The sequence below is a fragment of the Amphiura filiformis genome, chromosome 6 (assembly GCF_039555335.1).
Source record: "Amphiura filiformis chromosome 6, Afil_fr2py, whole genome shotgun sequence".
Taxonomy (NCBI): domain Eukaryota; kingdom Metazoa; phylum Echinodermata; class Ophiuroidea; order Amphilepidida; family Amphiuridae; genus Amphiura; species Amphiura filiformis.
Window position 1 is genome coordinate 74,146,596 of NC_092633.1, and position 16,273 is coordinate 74,162,868.

A 16,273-nucleotide genomic window follows, 5' to 3' on the forward strand; every position below is an offset into this window, starting at 1 on the left:
GTTTCCGTTTGCCATAATTTAACACAGAATAAAAGCAAAACTCACTGAAAAATAACATTTTCTGAAAAATCAACTAAGTTAAGGGAGTGTTCAGAAATACTTTGGTGGGGTGACAATATATTTTTCGTGTTACAAATTTTTAACCCCCATCCCTCTTCGTGAACCAAAAACTTTGTTGACCCCCGGTCTCACAAGTTAATGGACCTAAAACTGTTATGACCCCACCCTCATAATTTAATATTTAAAAGTACAAAACTATTTTGCCCCCCCCCCCCAACCTGTACCATTGTACATCAAACCATGGAAGTATTACTTCCATGATCAAACGATAGAGGAAATAATATTATTAAATAATACTAAAACTTGTATTCATGTCAGTGTTGTGAGTCGGTAAATTACCGGTTAATTTACATGGTAATTTAGTAAAATATGGTAATTTTTTTAAATTAAAACTTCAAATAATATTGTTTTTGTTAAAATGTACGTTCGGCACATAGGCCTACGCGTCATGGCCTACTCTGCCTGACAAAGCTAGTCTTGTCGGAATGTGCATAATAATTATTGTTCGGTAGCCGATACAAACGCGACATAAGCCCTTTAATCTTGCAGGAATTACCCGCATTTCTCCCAGCTCCAGCCTGTGTTCCAGAAATATATCCTTGGGATGTGCATCAAAAGCTCTTGAAGATCAAAAAGAACAAGGCCGGTGGACCTGATGGAATTTCCGCGAAAATAATACGCGAGTTTGCATATGAAATAAGTAAACCATTAACTGACATATTAAATACATCTTTTAGAGAAGGGTAGTTCCCCACAGTGGAAGCAGGCCATAGTGGTTCCCATTCCTAAGTCCAGTCCGCCAACTTGGAACCAGCTACGGCCTGTTTCCCTGACGGATCACTTTGCTAAGGTCGCTGAGTCTTTTATTATTGAATGGCTTATGCAGGACATTGAAGATCAAATCGATCCTAACCAGTTTGGTAATCGTAAAGGGCATTCCACGTCTCACTACCTTGTCAAGTTGATTAATAACATCCTGATGCATGCTGAAAAAAGCAAGAGTATGTCTAGGATTGTAATAACAGACTTCAGCAAGGCATTCGATCGTGTAGATCACAATGTAGCCATTCCAAAGTTAATCCAAATGGGTGCTAGACCTTCTATTATCCCGTGGATCTGTAGTTTCCTATCTCAACGATCTCAGTGTGTCAAATATCAGAATGCTCTTTCCTCTTGGCTTAAGCTTTCTGGAGGTGTGCCTCAGGGCACTCTGACGGGTCCAGCTACTTTTGTTGGTCAAGCAAATGATGCTGCTCTGACCACGGAAGAAAATAAAATGGTGCTCAAATACGTCGATGATTTGACATTAGTTGAAAATACTTTTGTTAACAAGACATCTACCATTCAAGGAGACTTGGATGATTTTGACGAATGGGCTACCACCAACAAAATGACATTAAATCCTAAAAATGTATGTATATGAATGTTTCTTTCGCTAAGCATCCACCAAATGTTGACCCATTGAGGTTGTCTGGGGAGGTTCTGCAGTCAACGAGTTGTGTCAAGATTCTTGGGGTTCAGATCACGAATGATCTTAAATGGGATGTGCACATATCAAATGTTGTTAAACGTGCCAGTGGGCGTTTATTCATGCTTACCACTCTCAAGCGCTTTGGTTTACCACTAGAAGACTTGAAAACCATATATATTGGGTTCATTAGGCCTCTTGTTGAATATGCCGTTCCAGCATGGCATCCGGGGCTCACTGAGCATCACCATTCAGCTCTCGAGCGTATTCAAAAGAGAGCGTGCAAAATTATGCTAGGATATAACAACTATGTTTCTTACCAGGATGCTTTAGATCAATGCCAGTTACTTCAACTCAGGTCTCGACGTGATCAAATATGCCTTCAATTTGCAAACTCACTTTTGGAGACTCCTGAATTCCGCAGCTGGTTGCCAGGTTTGCGTGGAGAGAATGGAAGAGCATTGCGCAACGCCAACCTCCTCTCCACTCCCAGGGTGCGAACCCAGAGGTACGCCAACAGTCCAATCCCTTATATGGTTAAGCTGTGGAATCAGGAAGCTCCAAAGGTTTGATTGAAGTTGCTTCTTTTTTAGCATCTCTTGGTGGCACTCAGGCTCAGTTTTGTATTTTTTGCTTAATAGCGCATGTATTTAGAAGTTGGTTATTTTTCTTTATTTAAAGTGTTAGAGAGGGGTGAGAGAGAGTGAGTGAATGAGTGAGTTGGGATGTGTGTGGGGGAGTGGTTGAGGAAGTGAGTGAGGGGTGAGTGAGTGAGTGAGTGAGTGAGTGAGTGAGTGAGTGAGTGAGTGAGTGAGTGAGTGAGTGAGTGAGTGAGTGAGTGAGTGAGTGAGTGAATGAGTGAGTGATTGAGTGAGTGAGTGAGTGGGGGGTGAGTGAGTGAGTGAGTGAGTGAGTGAGTGGGGGTGCACGTGAGTGAGTGAGTGAGTGAGTGGGGTGCACGTGAGTGAGTGAGTGAGTCAGTCAGTCAGTCAGTCAGTCAGTCAGTCAGTCAGTCAGTCAGTCAGTCAGTCAGTCAGTCAGTCAGTCAGTCAGACTGTTTTCATTTGTTATGGGCTATTGTATTTTTGCTTGTCATATTGTATTATATATGCTATTTAATTGTTTTTTATATTGTGCAATGTATGTAATTCAGCTGTTTGGCTGCGATATGCATTTTAATAAACCTTGAATAATAATAATAAAAAATACAAACGGAAACTGCTCTGTCCCTTGATCAAACGTCTATTATATTAACGCCCTCTAGCCAGGTCAGACCATCATTTTAATAACAATATGCTATTAACATATGAATTGGACACATGCAAATTACGAAGTGTCACATCCTGATTTAATAATCCTTGCCTATATCTTCATGGGAGGAATCGCCATGGTAGGTTGAATCCACAGCCACGATTAGCCATTTGGTTCAAACCTTTAAAGCTCTTTAGAACTAATAATTAGTCGAGGGACATAACTAAGGCTACTCAAATAGCCGGGTAATTGATCTTGGTTGTGCGTGAATAAGCTTGTATACCCCATTGAGGTCAATGGTCATCGACTTTATACTGCCTACAGTGAGTGCAGCTGTACTACACGCTGTAGTCCATACATGGTATTACAGGACCAACGCAATATAAAATGGTCAGATTTTGAATTCAAAGCGCACGGCCAATTTTCAAAGCGCATTCTAGCGACTATCATATCTGTTCAACATGTATTTTCAAGTTTATGAGACCACATCTGGTTTCTTGAGAAAAATTCATTTGCGGGAGATATTCATCAATTTCTAACCCAGTATTCGAAGATTTTCGTCTGATATTAAAATCGTGCTGATTCGTGCATAGCAATTCACGTGTATCGATCCCGTGTATTCATTTTAGTGACCCTGCTCCACCAAATAATTATTAGCAGGCGGTGTCGGTGTGCGCCCTGTCAATGACCTCTACAGGAGTAAGGGTACCGAAAGTCTGCCCCACTTGCTCCAAAAGTCTAGCCACGAATTTGCTCACCGATAGCTTCACATTCGAGGCTATTGCATTCAACATCTAGTCGGATTCGTTGAAGCATGACACCATGTATAAAGCAATGGAAGTTCAGAAGTAAACACACGGCCGATCACGACGGGCGATCGCATCACGGTTTAGACTGGTTCTATTTTGGAAATATGTGTTTATTTAAAGGGCAGGTCTATAGCAAAAACAAGTTTATCTCTATTCGAAGAGAATAATTATTACATTACAAGTTGACACTTGTTGCAATTTTTTTGTGCGTATTTCTCCTGAAAAAGGAGAAATTGTGTGGGTAAAGTTCAGCCTCGTAAGTGTTCTTTCCCCGTTTGAAGCGTACGTGTTCTCCCCCTGTTTGGCTGATGACGTAGGTAAATGAAGCGGGCACAATATCACGCTCTCATCATACAATCACAATCACTTTGACAAGTTTGACATTAGCAACAAAGAGTTGTACTATCACTTACCATAACAATGCTGCATAACAATATGCACACCATTGTTCTCATTTCGGTAACAAAACAAGCACAGTATTGTTACTATGCGATTGCTTTGTAATATTTCATCCATCTGAAACTATAGCATTGCAATATACAGGGAAATCAGATACATGAGTTTGTGGACTTAACACGGTTTATATGCTAGTCTCAGATGAAATTCTAAGCTCAAATTACGTATTTATTTTTTAGGCCTAATATTTCTCATGATATTGATATACATATGAATCGTAATATTCCCGTCGATCATGCCACTGTTTTTCCGTGTCGTAATATCACAATTGTCTTATATATAAAAAAGAAGTGGCTGATTTTATCCATATGTTTAAAAACCATTAAATTTGTAATACTTAATTTGGATTTTTTTTTCTGTGAACAACAACAGTATACGTTCTGTCCATTGAGAGCGTTTATAGTCCCTTTTCTCAAAGCGGGCACATCTCATTTCGGATGCAGGTCTAGAGCAATCCGTTAACGTCCCGACTCATAAGGATGGTCATACCATCGACCTGCTGATAGCCCGTCCAGAAGACAACTTAATTGTGGAATGGAAAGTAACCGATACTCTGCTTTCTGATCATTTCTTCGTAGGATGTACTCTGCAAAGGAAGAAACCTGACCCTGTAAAGATAATGAAGTCTTCACGTGACTACCACAATATGGACACGAATACCTTTATAGGTGACCTAAATAAACATCTTCTTGAAGCGAAGCCTACTGATGTCAGCGCTAATGACTTAGTTGCACATTATGAAACATCTCTCAGTAGCATCGTTGACAAACATTGTCCGCTTACAACAAGACGTTATACTATTCGGCCTCGTATGCCTTGGTACAATGACACTATACATGAGGCTCGGCGCGATCGTAGGCGTTTAGAAAATAAATGGCGAAAAAGCAGGTTGAATACTGATAAAGATCGTTATATTGTGCAAAAGGACATTGTTGAGGACTTGATTGAAAAAGCAAAAAGTAGTTATTTTCATGACAAGCTTTTTACTGCCAACAGCAAACAGCAATTTGCAACTCTTAATTCATTGCTTAATAACAATACCAAGTTACTTCCTGTCTCCGATTCTGAATGTCAATTGGCTGAAAGATTTGCTGATTTTTTCGTTGACAAAATCCAAACGATTAGACAGAATCTGGACATGGAAAGTGACTTAGCTGTTTCTAATAATGTCTCCATCGACAGTAATAATATGTGTATATCTGATGGTGCAGATGTGACTTGTAATCTTCACAATCTGTCTGATGATATGAAAGGAGTTGAATCTATTGAGAGTCATGATGTTACGGAGCTTCATGAATTGAAGCCGGCTACCCTTGAGGAGATTGATCGCATTCTCAAGAAGTGCTCTAATAAATCGTGTCTGCTCGATCCGATACCGACGTGGCTTCTCAAAGACCATTCGACTCTTTTCATTCCAATTTTAGCTGAAATTGTCAACGTGTCATTTAATACAGGTATTTTTCCCGATTCATTGAAAGATGCTATCATAACACCCGTTATTAAGAAGCAGAGTATGGATCCTAATATTCTTAAGAACTACAGGCCCATCTCAAATATCAAGGTTGTTGCTAAAGTTGCTGAAATGGTAGCTTCTAGTAGGTTAACTGAGCATCTCAATCAAAATAACCTAAATGAGTCGTTCCAATCTGCTTATAAACCATTGCATTCTACCGAGACTGCCCTGCTTAGGGTAAAGAATGACATTGCCTCAGCAATTGACAACAAGAATGCAGTCTTTCTCGTCATGCTCGACTTATCGGCTGCATTTGATACAATCGATCACACCATATTTGTCAACAGACTTTGTCATACTTTTCATATTCAGGGTTGCGCTCTACAATGGTTTGCTAGTTACCTTAAAAACAGGAAAAACCGTGTTTGTATTTCAGGACAGTTCTCCAACGAGCATGTATTGAATTTTGGCCTGCCGCAAGGATCCATCTTAGGACCCAGGGGATATACAATGTATACTCATCCTGTTGGGGACATTTTGCGCAGGAACAATGTCAGTTTTCATATTTATGCAGACGATACCCAGGTGTATGTTTCATTCGACCCGCGAATTCCTGATGAATGTGCGCGAGCTCTCAACAGACTCAAGACATGTGTACATCAAATAAAATCTTGGATGTCACAAAACAAGTTGCAGCTAAACCAGGAAAAAACTGAGTTTTATATTGCTGCGTCTTCGAGATTCATAAGTAATCTTTCGGGTATCAAGTTAAATCTTGATGGTGTCATCATTGAGCCTACATTGACACTGAAGAATCTCGGAGTCATTTTTGATCCAGTTTTAAACATGTCTAGTCAGATTTCATCAGTTGTGAAGTGCGTCAGTTTTCACCTACGCAATCTTTCCAGGATTCGTCGTTTTTTTTTTTTGGACACATGCAAGCTGGCTGTTCAAGCTCTTGTATTTTCTCGCATAGACTATGGTAACGCCTTACTGTTTGGAGCCACTGAATATGACCTAACTCGTCTGCAACGCCTACAAAATAGAGCCGCGAGACTTATAATGATGGTTGGCCGTGATACATCTAGTGCCCCTCTGTTACGCCATCTTCACTGGCTACCGATCCGTAAGCGTATCGAATTCAAGCTATTGGTAATCACATACAAGTGTGTCAACTCACAAGCTCCGGAATACCTACAAGAACTGATCACATTTCGCAAACCAAAGTACGCCACTCGTTCATCACTTGACAGAACACTTCTCATTGTTCCAAAAACCAGGACTCTCACCGGCGACAAAGCGTTTCAAACCGCAGGTCCTCGTCTATGGAATTCACTTCCAATCAACATCAGGCAGGCCAAAACACTGGACATTTTCAAAACCAATTTAAAAACTCATCTGTTTGTTTAATTCTTTGCTTATCTGGTAATTGTATGTTTATTATGTAGAATGCATTGATTTTTGTTTTATTATTATTATATATGTTCTTTTTTTTCTGAAAAGCGCTGTGGTCCTTGGAGGGCGCTATATAAATGCTTGGTTGTATTGTATTGTATTGTATTTCATGACGTCACCGTTTTTCTAGGCCAAATCTGTCTCGTTCGAAGGAACTCACCGCTTAAGTTGGTTTTTGCGGAATATCAATTTTAAACGTCTTATTTTCTCAAAAAAGGAGTTATTTTCATTGTCCTCATAATATTAGCTTGCCAATGATATGATGTTGTTTTTGCAATAGACCTGCCCTTTAAGCATCTAGCGGCAAGTTCGCGTAAAAGTTGGCAACGATAGGTCGTACACGCACAAACATTACTTCTGGGATCCATGGGTACAGACGCGTAATTTAACATGTTTGAAAGTGTTATTGGAATAAAATTAATTTTTCCCCCTATGCGATCCTATGGGGTCATTTGGGGGTCTTTTTGAGGATCACGGTCTCAAAATATTGCTTGGCAGACAACAGATTCGAATTAATTAATTAATTAATTAATTAATTAATTAATTAATTAATTAATTAATTAAATTAATGTTGTAGTGGGCGCATGCTCCCTTATATTTTTTCATGTTTCTCCTATCATGCTTGACAAGATAAGGTCTTGCTTTTTATTTATTTCGCCTCTTGTGTTTTTCTTTATTTTATTTTTAATCAATTATTCAATTAATTAATTTTGTAGTGGGGGCATGCTCCCTTATGTTTTTTCCATGTTTCTCCTATCATGCTTGACAAGATAAGGTCTTGCTTTTTATTTATTCCACCCCTTATGTTTTTCTTTATTTTATTCTTAATTATTTATTTAATTAACAGATTAATTTTGTAGTGGGGGCATGCTCCCTTATATTTTTACATGCTTCTCCTATCATGCTTGACAAGATAAGGTCATGCTTTTTATTTATTTCACCCCTTATGTGTTTCTTTATTTTATTTCTTTATTATTGTGCTATAGATGCAATAGGAAGTTGATTGAGTTAAGGCTTTATGATTTTAAGAATCTGTGGGTATTACAGATTATTTTGGTACCAAAATCTCAAAATGGCCAAAAGTGAGTTAAGGCCTTCTGTTTGTCAACCCTCGATTTATAATGAATTACATAATAAATGGCTCTTTAAATGCTCTTTTGCAAAAGTTTATTCTACAAATCATATACTTTGAAAACTTGCTTGTTTTGTTGTTAATGAGTTATGATGTACGTTTTACAAAAGTGTTGTTGTTTCGGCCCTCTTTACAACATAACTCAAGAACCACAGGACTTACAAAAGTATATTTGTATCTGTGATATTTGAATTCTTCTACACACTCGCTATGAAATGATCAATGCATTTTTTGCCAAAGCTTACTAGTTCCTAACCTTTTACGGTGATACTACACGCCTGATACATTTTGTGACTAATTTGGCATTTTTCTCAACAAATAACTACACACTAGTAAAAAAAAAGTTATGGCAAGGAATCCCAATTACTTCACCGAAATTTTAGTGATTCAAGACAAGTGGTTCATTATGTTAAGAAATGAGGTACATTCTAGCGGTACCTCTTTTCTTATCATAAATAACGTACCGTTGTCTTGTCACTGAAATTCCAATGTAGTAACTGGATTTCTTGCCCCTATAATATACGTAACTTTTGTTACCAATGTGGTATTATTTTTTGAGAAAAAAGCAAAAATAGTCACAAATTTATCAATGGGTGTATGTATATGGACCATTCAATGTTTTGAATGTTAGTGACGCCTCCGGGTATCGACTTTTCTTACTAATCTTAGAGCCAGTACATGTAAATGCACTAAAAATTTAATATAAAAAACTATACCTGTCATTTATTGTTATGCAAAAAAAAAAAAAAAAATTGTCAAATCAAACTATGGATGGTCTTGTAAAACACTCACGTACCTGTTAATATGTCGCCGGTCGAATATGTTAATGTCTCCGGTGTCAACGTAAAGTGTATTCCAGGCCCAGGAGGACCAGCTCGTACAAACTCAGTGTTCGCTTTAGTATTTGCATGGTTCTGAACATCATCTTCAGTTAAATAATCACATACAGGCAAAGTCTGTCCATCAACTTCTGTAAAAGACAGATGCCCTAAAAAGGCTACAAGAAGTAATAATAAAAGGCTGTCCTTGTAAATGTATTCCATGTTGTTTCCGGGAGTTGATACAAAAATTGTTTCCAAGATGGTTCAAAAAGTATTATCACGATTTCCAAAAAAATAGGCCTACAACAGAAAATCAGCATAAGTGTGTTTCCATAATGTGAGTTAAAATCATCAGCCAATTCCAGTCCTAAAAAGCTTCCGTCAAAAGTGACTTATCCACAAGAAGTATAATCGTTACGCATGTAAATTATCCTTAGTGTGCAGAAACAATTTAATGATTTCGATGTGTCAGTTTACTTCCCTGTATTATGTACCGTGTACCACCGATGTGTTGTATTCTCAATTCTCATATTGTTTTCCATAGACCACGTATTATACAGCGAGTTAAATATCACCATTGAACTGGAAAAAAATTCAGGCAAACATTTTACATCAAAATAAGGTGAGACTGAGTCACTGAGCGTCAAGTTAAAGTGTTCCGTGTCAATGGGTGTGGACTGTTACGTACTACAATACTACCAAATGTACAGTTTTGTTAGTACTTAGTCATAGACAACAACAATAGAATGATAGGTCACTTAACTGCGCGGGTCAATGAGTTTAAATAGAGACGAGTTGGGTATTAAGACTTTCTATGCTGCTGTCCCGGGCTGCTGTAAGTGATATATTTATCAATAAGAAATCGTATCAACAACTTCAGTTATTTTTATCAACTTGGTTGGCATGTAAAATAAAGAAAAAGAAGCAAAACAACTGCCACCATAACAATACATTAGTAAAGTTATTGATCAACACTATGGATTTAAAAAAATATTTAATACCGAAATGCATTACCGGGCCGGAGACTCATCAGGTATATGGTTTTTAAAATAATTCGTCAACTTTAACTATCAACTTGAACTTAATGTTTGCACTTTGCATGCATGTTTAATGTTTGAGGCAATTTTACCGAAGGGCTGGGCGTCACATGAATGCCCTATTTTCTTTTTCCGAGTCTTCCTGTGGTCTACGTCTCAAAGCAGTCTCAAAGAACGAGTTAGTGTCATTTTTAAAAAGTCGACCGTGTCATGATTCCACATTTTCGGTTACAAATTATATGATCATGTCGCCATATAAATACAACATCAGTGGAAATTTCATATTAAATTGATTAATAATTAATGTTATGGTTTTTATTAGTACGTTTTTTTTTTGTAATCGAAAACTCTAATAAATATTATATTCAAAATTCCATTGACAAATCTATTCAAATAATATTGTTTTAACTTTTAAATAAATTTGGTAAAACACTCGCGTGTTTTGGGGTTTTTATTTATTGTGTGACCCTTAAGGGTATCCGTAGGGAGAACACTTTGTTTTACGGCCAGGTCTGGCCAGGTGCATGTTTGTTCGCAGTCTACAGGTGTAACTAGGTTGTTGTATATTCTATAATTTTCCTGGTGTGTTAACTGTGATTACATCTAGACACCAGTTTATTTTTTATTTGAACGGGACCCTAATTTAATGAGAAAAACGCCGAAAAAGAGAGGCCCGGCAAAAGCCAATTTGCAGACAATTTTGTAGCTACAGACAGCTCGTATTCCATATAACAACTACGGAAACCAATCAGTGCCAGAAGTGTTGATTTATATTTCATCCACTTAGGTTTGGCTTAACCCACTAAAAGGTAAAACTTTAAGGCTGATCATTAAATGTAGTGTGTGTGTAAAAGTATATTTCTCAAAATGGAGGAGAGCGCCTATGACTATTGTCCGTTCTGTCTACATGGTCTATGATAATTATTTTCTTACCGAAATATATTCACTTAACACAGACCACGGTTGCCAAACAAATGAGGGCAAACCGCGGGTCAAATCATTGAAAAGTCGCCCAATATTTTTTTTATCAACCGTTGGTTTCTATGAGATAAAAAACTACCAGAAGTCGCGTAAGCCAATGTTGAAAAGTCATGCAATATTTTTCTTAACCATCAATTGGTGTCTATAGGACAGGAAATTGTCGCGAGGAAAATCTTCAAAACTCATCCTATTGACCTAGGCCTATTACATCGCGGGTTTGGCAACCCTGCAATATATACAGTTATGTCAAAATTTTCAATAGATCGTCGGCCTTTCCTCCCAGCTACATATACTTAAAGAATGTATCATTAAATTTATAAAATTTACTTCGAGGACTGTTATATATCAAAAATATCAATTTTTAATGATTTGTCATAAAATGTGTATTACATTGCGAATTTCAAAAAATCAAAATTATTTGATATCATTACATTCTTACTCTACCGATCCTGATGAATTTGTTCAATCAATAACGATATCTGGGGGACCAATCACAAGCCAGATTCATTTAAAGATGCATTACATCATGACCAATTTTAGTTAGGCCAGAAATTGGCCTAACTCTCCATAGAATCCCGTGTTAAAAAGTTATCCGCAATCCAAAGTCAGTAGTCCACTTGGGAAGCTAACAAACAGAGGGCGTACGGTGACTGAAAAGATTAGATGTGAAAATCTATCAATTGTGCACAAATAATAATCAGAGTTTTAAGCTTAAATGCAATAGCCAGAAGCACAATTGGCAAGTGGAGTACGGAGAAGTCTAGCTACACCCTGGAAGGGAAAAAAACAGTATTTGAAACGAGGAAATGTGCAATATGACTTAATGTAATACATTAGAAAAGGCTTAAAAGGCAACTATTAGGCCCTGATTCATATTTAATCATCATTTAGGCCTGTAAATTAGATTGTCTGTGTAAATTTAGCAGGATCCGACTTTTTATGACGACTTTCAAAATGTGTTACATTTCAGAAACACCAAGCTGTTTGTGAGGTGGCGTTAGCTGTATGGGTTATAGGTTGAACTTTTTACAATATTTTAAATCCTGAAATCCATATATTAATTTTTACAATGGATGTCGTCATCTGACCTTCTGCTTGCAGAAAGGGGAAGTTTTGAAGAACTGAGTTGTTTTCCCGGCCCCTGTCTGTACAGAAAGTCAGTAGGGGTTATTTACTGGTGTGCACCCTAAAAGGCCCTTGTCATAACCAATGGTGGCGGCATGATTTTTCCCGTGCATGAGGGTTTAGGGAAAATTAAATTATATGTCTAAACTTGAGGTTGCATGTGTAAAACATGGTCTTTTTTAACGCATGTTTGGGGTATTGAAATGATATTTTTTTTTCTTGCACAATCATGGTAAAGATCCATGTCATACATAAGAGATTATAGGACATACAATACTTGGTAGGCCTAATGATAATGCGTAAACTTTGTACCTGTTAGGGAACTGAAATCAGACTGAAAACACAAACGTCATTCGAGGCTCTGTCTCACCAGTTGCATTTACAAGGCCCTTGTTATAACCAGTGGTGGCGGATGATCTTTTTCTGGGGGGAAGGGTCACACAAGGTTCTGAACAGAAACGTCACATACGGACCAACCCACACTACCGAGAACCGCGAATGCCGAGAACCGCGAAAGCCGAGAACCGCTCTAGTTTATTTATTTTTTATTTCATTAATTTTGATTACGTGTGTTGTGTTCTTTGTTCTGTTTTGTTTAATATTGTTATTGTTCATTTTTGATTCATTTCTTTACGATTTTGCGTGTTTGTTCTCTTTATAACAAGTAATCTTATAATAAGGATTTCAGGATTAAAAAAAAAAGAATATCATTATCCTATGAAAATAGTTATATAAAATTATTTTAAACCGTACCGGTAAGTTTACTTTCCAGATTTATGTCATGCATTCAAACATGCATCACCATGATCACCATGGCATTGACTCTTAAAAAGATAATGATCATTGTGCCGATTAAAATCATAGCAACGTCACTCACTGACTAATCGAACGTACTTCTGACGGTAAATACATTATTTTTAATGATAGCATAAAAGGTCTGATATGGATTTGTGACCCGTTCCCACAAAGCCCGGAACATGTTTGCAGACTATACTTTTAAGATGTGACACTTTAACCCTGGTAAAAGATAGCTTTAGCTATAGGCACAATACCAATAATATTGCCAAGTTCCTGAACTTGAGCTTTTCTTTGGTATATTTACATGTCGTTCCAACTAGGATATTACCAACCGCGATGCATTTTTACGCTTTCTACTGTAGATAGCATATGATTTTGTTTACTTCACTCATGTAGAATGCGATAGGAGCTGATAGGCCATTTTGTACCCTACTGTTGCACCCTATCAGGTTCATTAACAAAACTGCGAGCCTGTAAACATGGTAAAATAATGCTATCCTTTTCAGCTGCCTGGCCTCTCACACCTCTCAAAACTTCCCTCCTGGGATGTCAGTGCCCTCCGATTCTTGGGACCGTCAACCTTTTTAAACGCAATGTATACTTTGGTAAATGAATCCATACCAGATCAGTTCACATATTGACAGATAATTTCTGTTATTTTAGATAATAATTAACTCAAATTTAATCGAGTGAAACATTGTCATTATGAAATTGCAATGAACCGGTTTTGCCAACAACTTTTTACCATTTTAATGACTAGGCCAATGCGATCTCTTGTCTTCGCAGCGGATGGCTAAATGATACCACTTTCAAATCGTCGTTTTAGTGGAGTATATTAATGGTCTAATTGGCCTTGGGATCTTTTTAACGAGAGACAAAAAACATATCAGTGAAGCAATTAATTTAGATATGCTTTGATCGAACTATTGCAACATCCCCAAAATAAGAGTCGGTAAAAATTTAATCAATCACTCGATCAACACAGTATTAATTTGTGATATAATCAGCGAGCGAAAGGGGTTCAATATACATTAAACAAGTAATTATTCCAATTGTATTTTTAAAACGATCGAACGGCCTCAAGAAAATCAGGATTGACAACCAGGAAATGACCTGAAAAAAATGACTGAAGGACAGAAACGGGTATCGCATTGTGTTAAAATAGTAATATGACCTGTTAAAGATTTATATAATTCCAAAAATAATCTTTAAAAAATACATTATATTACATGGGAATTGGGAATACAAGTACTGCACAATATGATTTGATTTTATTTTAGTTTATTCATGCATATCATTCAATTTACAGAGTTCACATTATAAAAACATATAAAAAAGAATATAAAAAAGACAATAAAATTACAATTAAAATTACAATATACAATACAATTGCAGATATGCATAAGATAACCCTTTAAGCCCTAAAAAGGGCTTATTTCCAAAGGGGTCCTTTAACATTTTTAAACATTGCACACATTAACATCAAAAATATCAAAACAATTAAATATGATACTATCAAAAATCAAAAAATTATTATTGCACAAATATTAATCAGAAAGCCAATATTGCAGACGTGTATGAAAAGGCAAGTCCACCATGATTAACTGGGATTCAATGCCAGACCCCACCCCACCAACCCAACCACCACAACAAGCCACAAAAAAGCACATCAACCCCCCCCCCCTCCCCCAGGTACATAGGGGAATTGCCTTTCCAGAAAGCTACAAAGTAAGATTTTGCATAAGATATTCTTTAACAGCCTATTTAAAGTTGACTCTATCAGTTATCTCCTTGATTGACTTAGGAGATCAGCCCAATCATGAATGCTAGCTTGATAAAAAGAACCTGAGTTTGAGCTGTTGTTTTTGTGTGTATAAAAATTATGCTGACTGGACCTAGTATTGTGGTTATGAACCTGGGATATTTTGGTGAATTTATAATCTAAATATGGTGGCCCTGAATAAATACTGACAACTGACACGATAATAATTAAACAGGTCGTTTTCTAGTGTGTTTTTTCCTCGAGATGGCGCTTGAACTTAATATAATCCGCAACTTTGGCCAGGAAACCCTCATTAGCCATCTATAACAAAATAAACAAAGATCTCCTGTTATAAAGAAAAATGGCGGCCTGTTACTTTATTAGATACAGATTATAAACTGGCCTCAAAAACTATTGCTTATCGGATAAAGAATGTTTTGCCAAAATCATTCACTGTTATCGTGATCATTTGGAGAAAATATTTCAAAAACTATTGATATAATAGAATATACTGAAAATAGGAAATGTGCATATGATTTTCTCAATAACCTTCGAAAGAGCGTTTGATAAATTAGAGGGATAATAATATTAGAGATAATTGGGGTTTTAAACACTATAGATGATTTGTGTAGATGGATCAAGCTTTATTATACTGATATTGAAAGTTGTATTATAAACGATGGTTACTCTTCAATTTATTTTGAAATATCTCGTGGGATCAGGCAAGGTGATCTTCTATGCCCATACTTTAATCTTGGCAGTAGAAATCTTAGGTACTGCTGTGAGAAAAGAATATTGCGTGTAAGGGTTTCAAAATTAATAATATTGAAACAAAAATAAGCGGATAACACTATATATTTGGATGGTATGAATTGTTCGTTGCTCAATGTAATTGAAATACTTAATAAATTGATAAATTGTTCTGAATTATGTATCAATTTTGTCAAATCCGCAATTATAAAGATTGGAACTCTAAGAAATGACAAAACAGTTTTGATATCTAAGGTAAGTTAAAAATGGCATGTAACGAGTTTCAAATCGCTGGGTATAACATTTTATTTTGATTTGAAAGAAATGGTAAATTGAAATTATGAAGAAAGTTGTTATAAATAAGAAATTGCTTAAGGGTTTAGTATATGAGAAATACGTCTATTCACATGTTATTAGTTAAAACATTAGCCCTGTCAAAATTGACGTATGTGTCTATACAGGGTGTATCAAAATGATTGGTACCCATCAATTTTGATGTTTATTGAAAAGACTGCTTTTTTCAAAATACAACATTGGATAATCTTGAAATGTCTAGAATGTATATGTTATTTTTTTATTTATTTATTCACGGTATACAAATACGTCGTAGCCGACAGGCAGCATAGGCTGAAAAGCGCCGGCTTCACAAAATACAATTTACACATCAAAAATATATAAATATATATACACTCAACAATTTACTTAAAAACAAAACGAAAACAGAGATACATGCAGAGGAGTTAAATACCAGCAGAGGCATAGGATTACACTTCCTTTCCGAATTGAGTTTACTGATGATGAACGGAATGGTGGAATTCTGAAACCTGTTTGTTTTACAGAAGGGTTCAGGAAAATATCTGCTCTGGAAGTAGGTGGCGGTGTCTTTCAGAGTTGAGGACCTGCTGGCCAAACTTC

General features: G+C 36.7%; 1 protein-coding gene across 5 annotated transcripts in view; it reads right to left on the reverse strand.

Annotated features, from left to right (window-relative positions):
• The window catches only part of LOC140156016 (uncharacterized), a 69,024-nt gene extending 59,471 nt beyond the window's left edge, over window positions 1-9,553 (reverse strand). For 4 of the 5 annotated variants that reach the window (XM_072179108.1, XM_072179107.1, XM_072179106.1 and 1 more), the window contains exon 1: window positions 8,881-9,553. In XM_072179108.1, the coding sequence (XP_072035209.1) occupies window positions 8,881-9,127 (247 nt within the window). In that variant the 5' untranslated portion in view covers window positions 9,128-9,553. The remainder of the gene's footprint in view (window positions 1-8,880) is intronic. The other variant, XM_072179110.1, reaches the window with a different exon arrangement.
• Window positions 9,554-16,273: the final 6,720 nt, after the last annotated feature.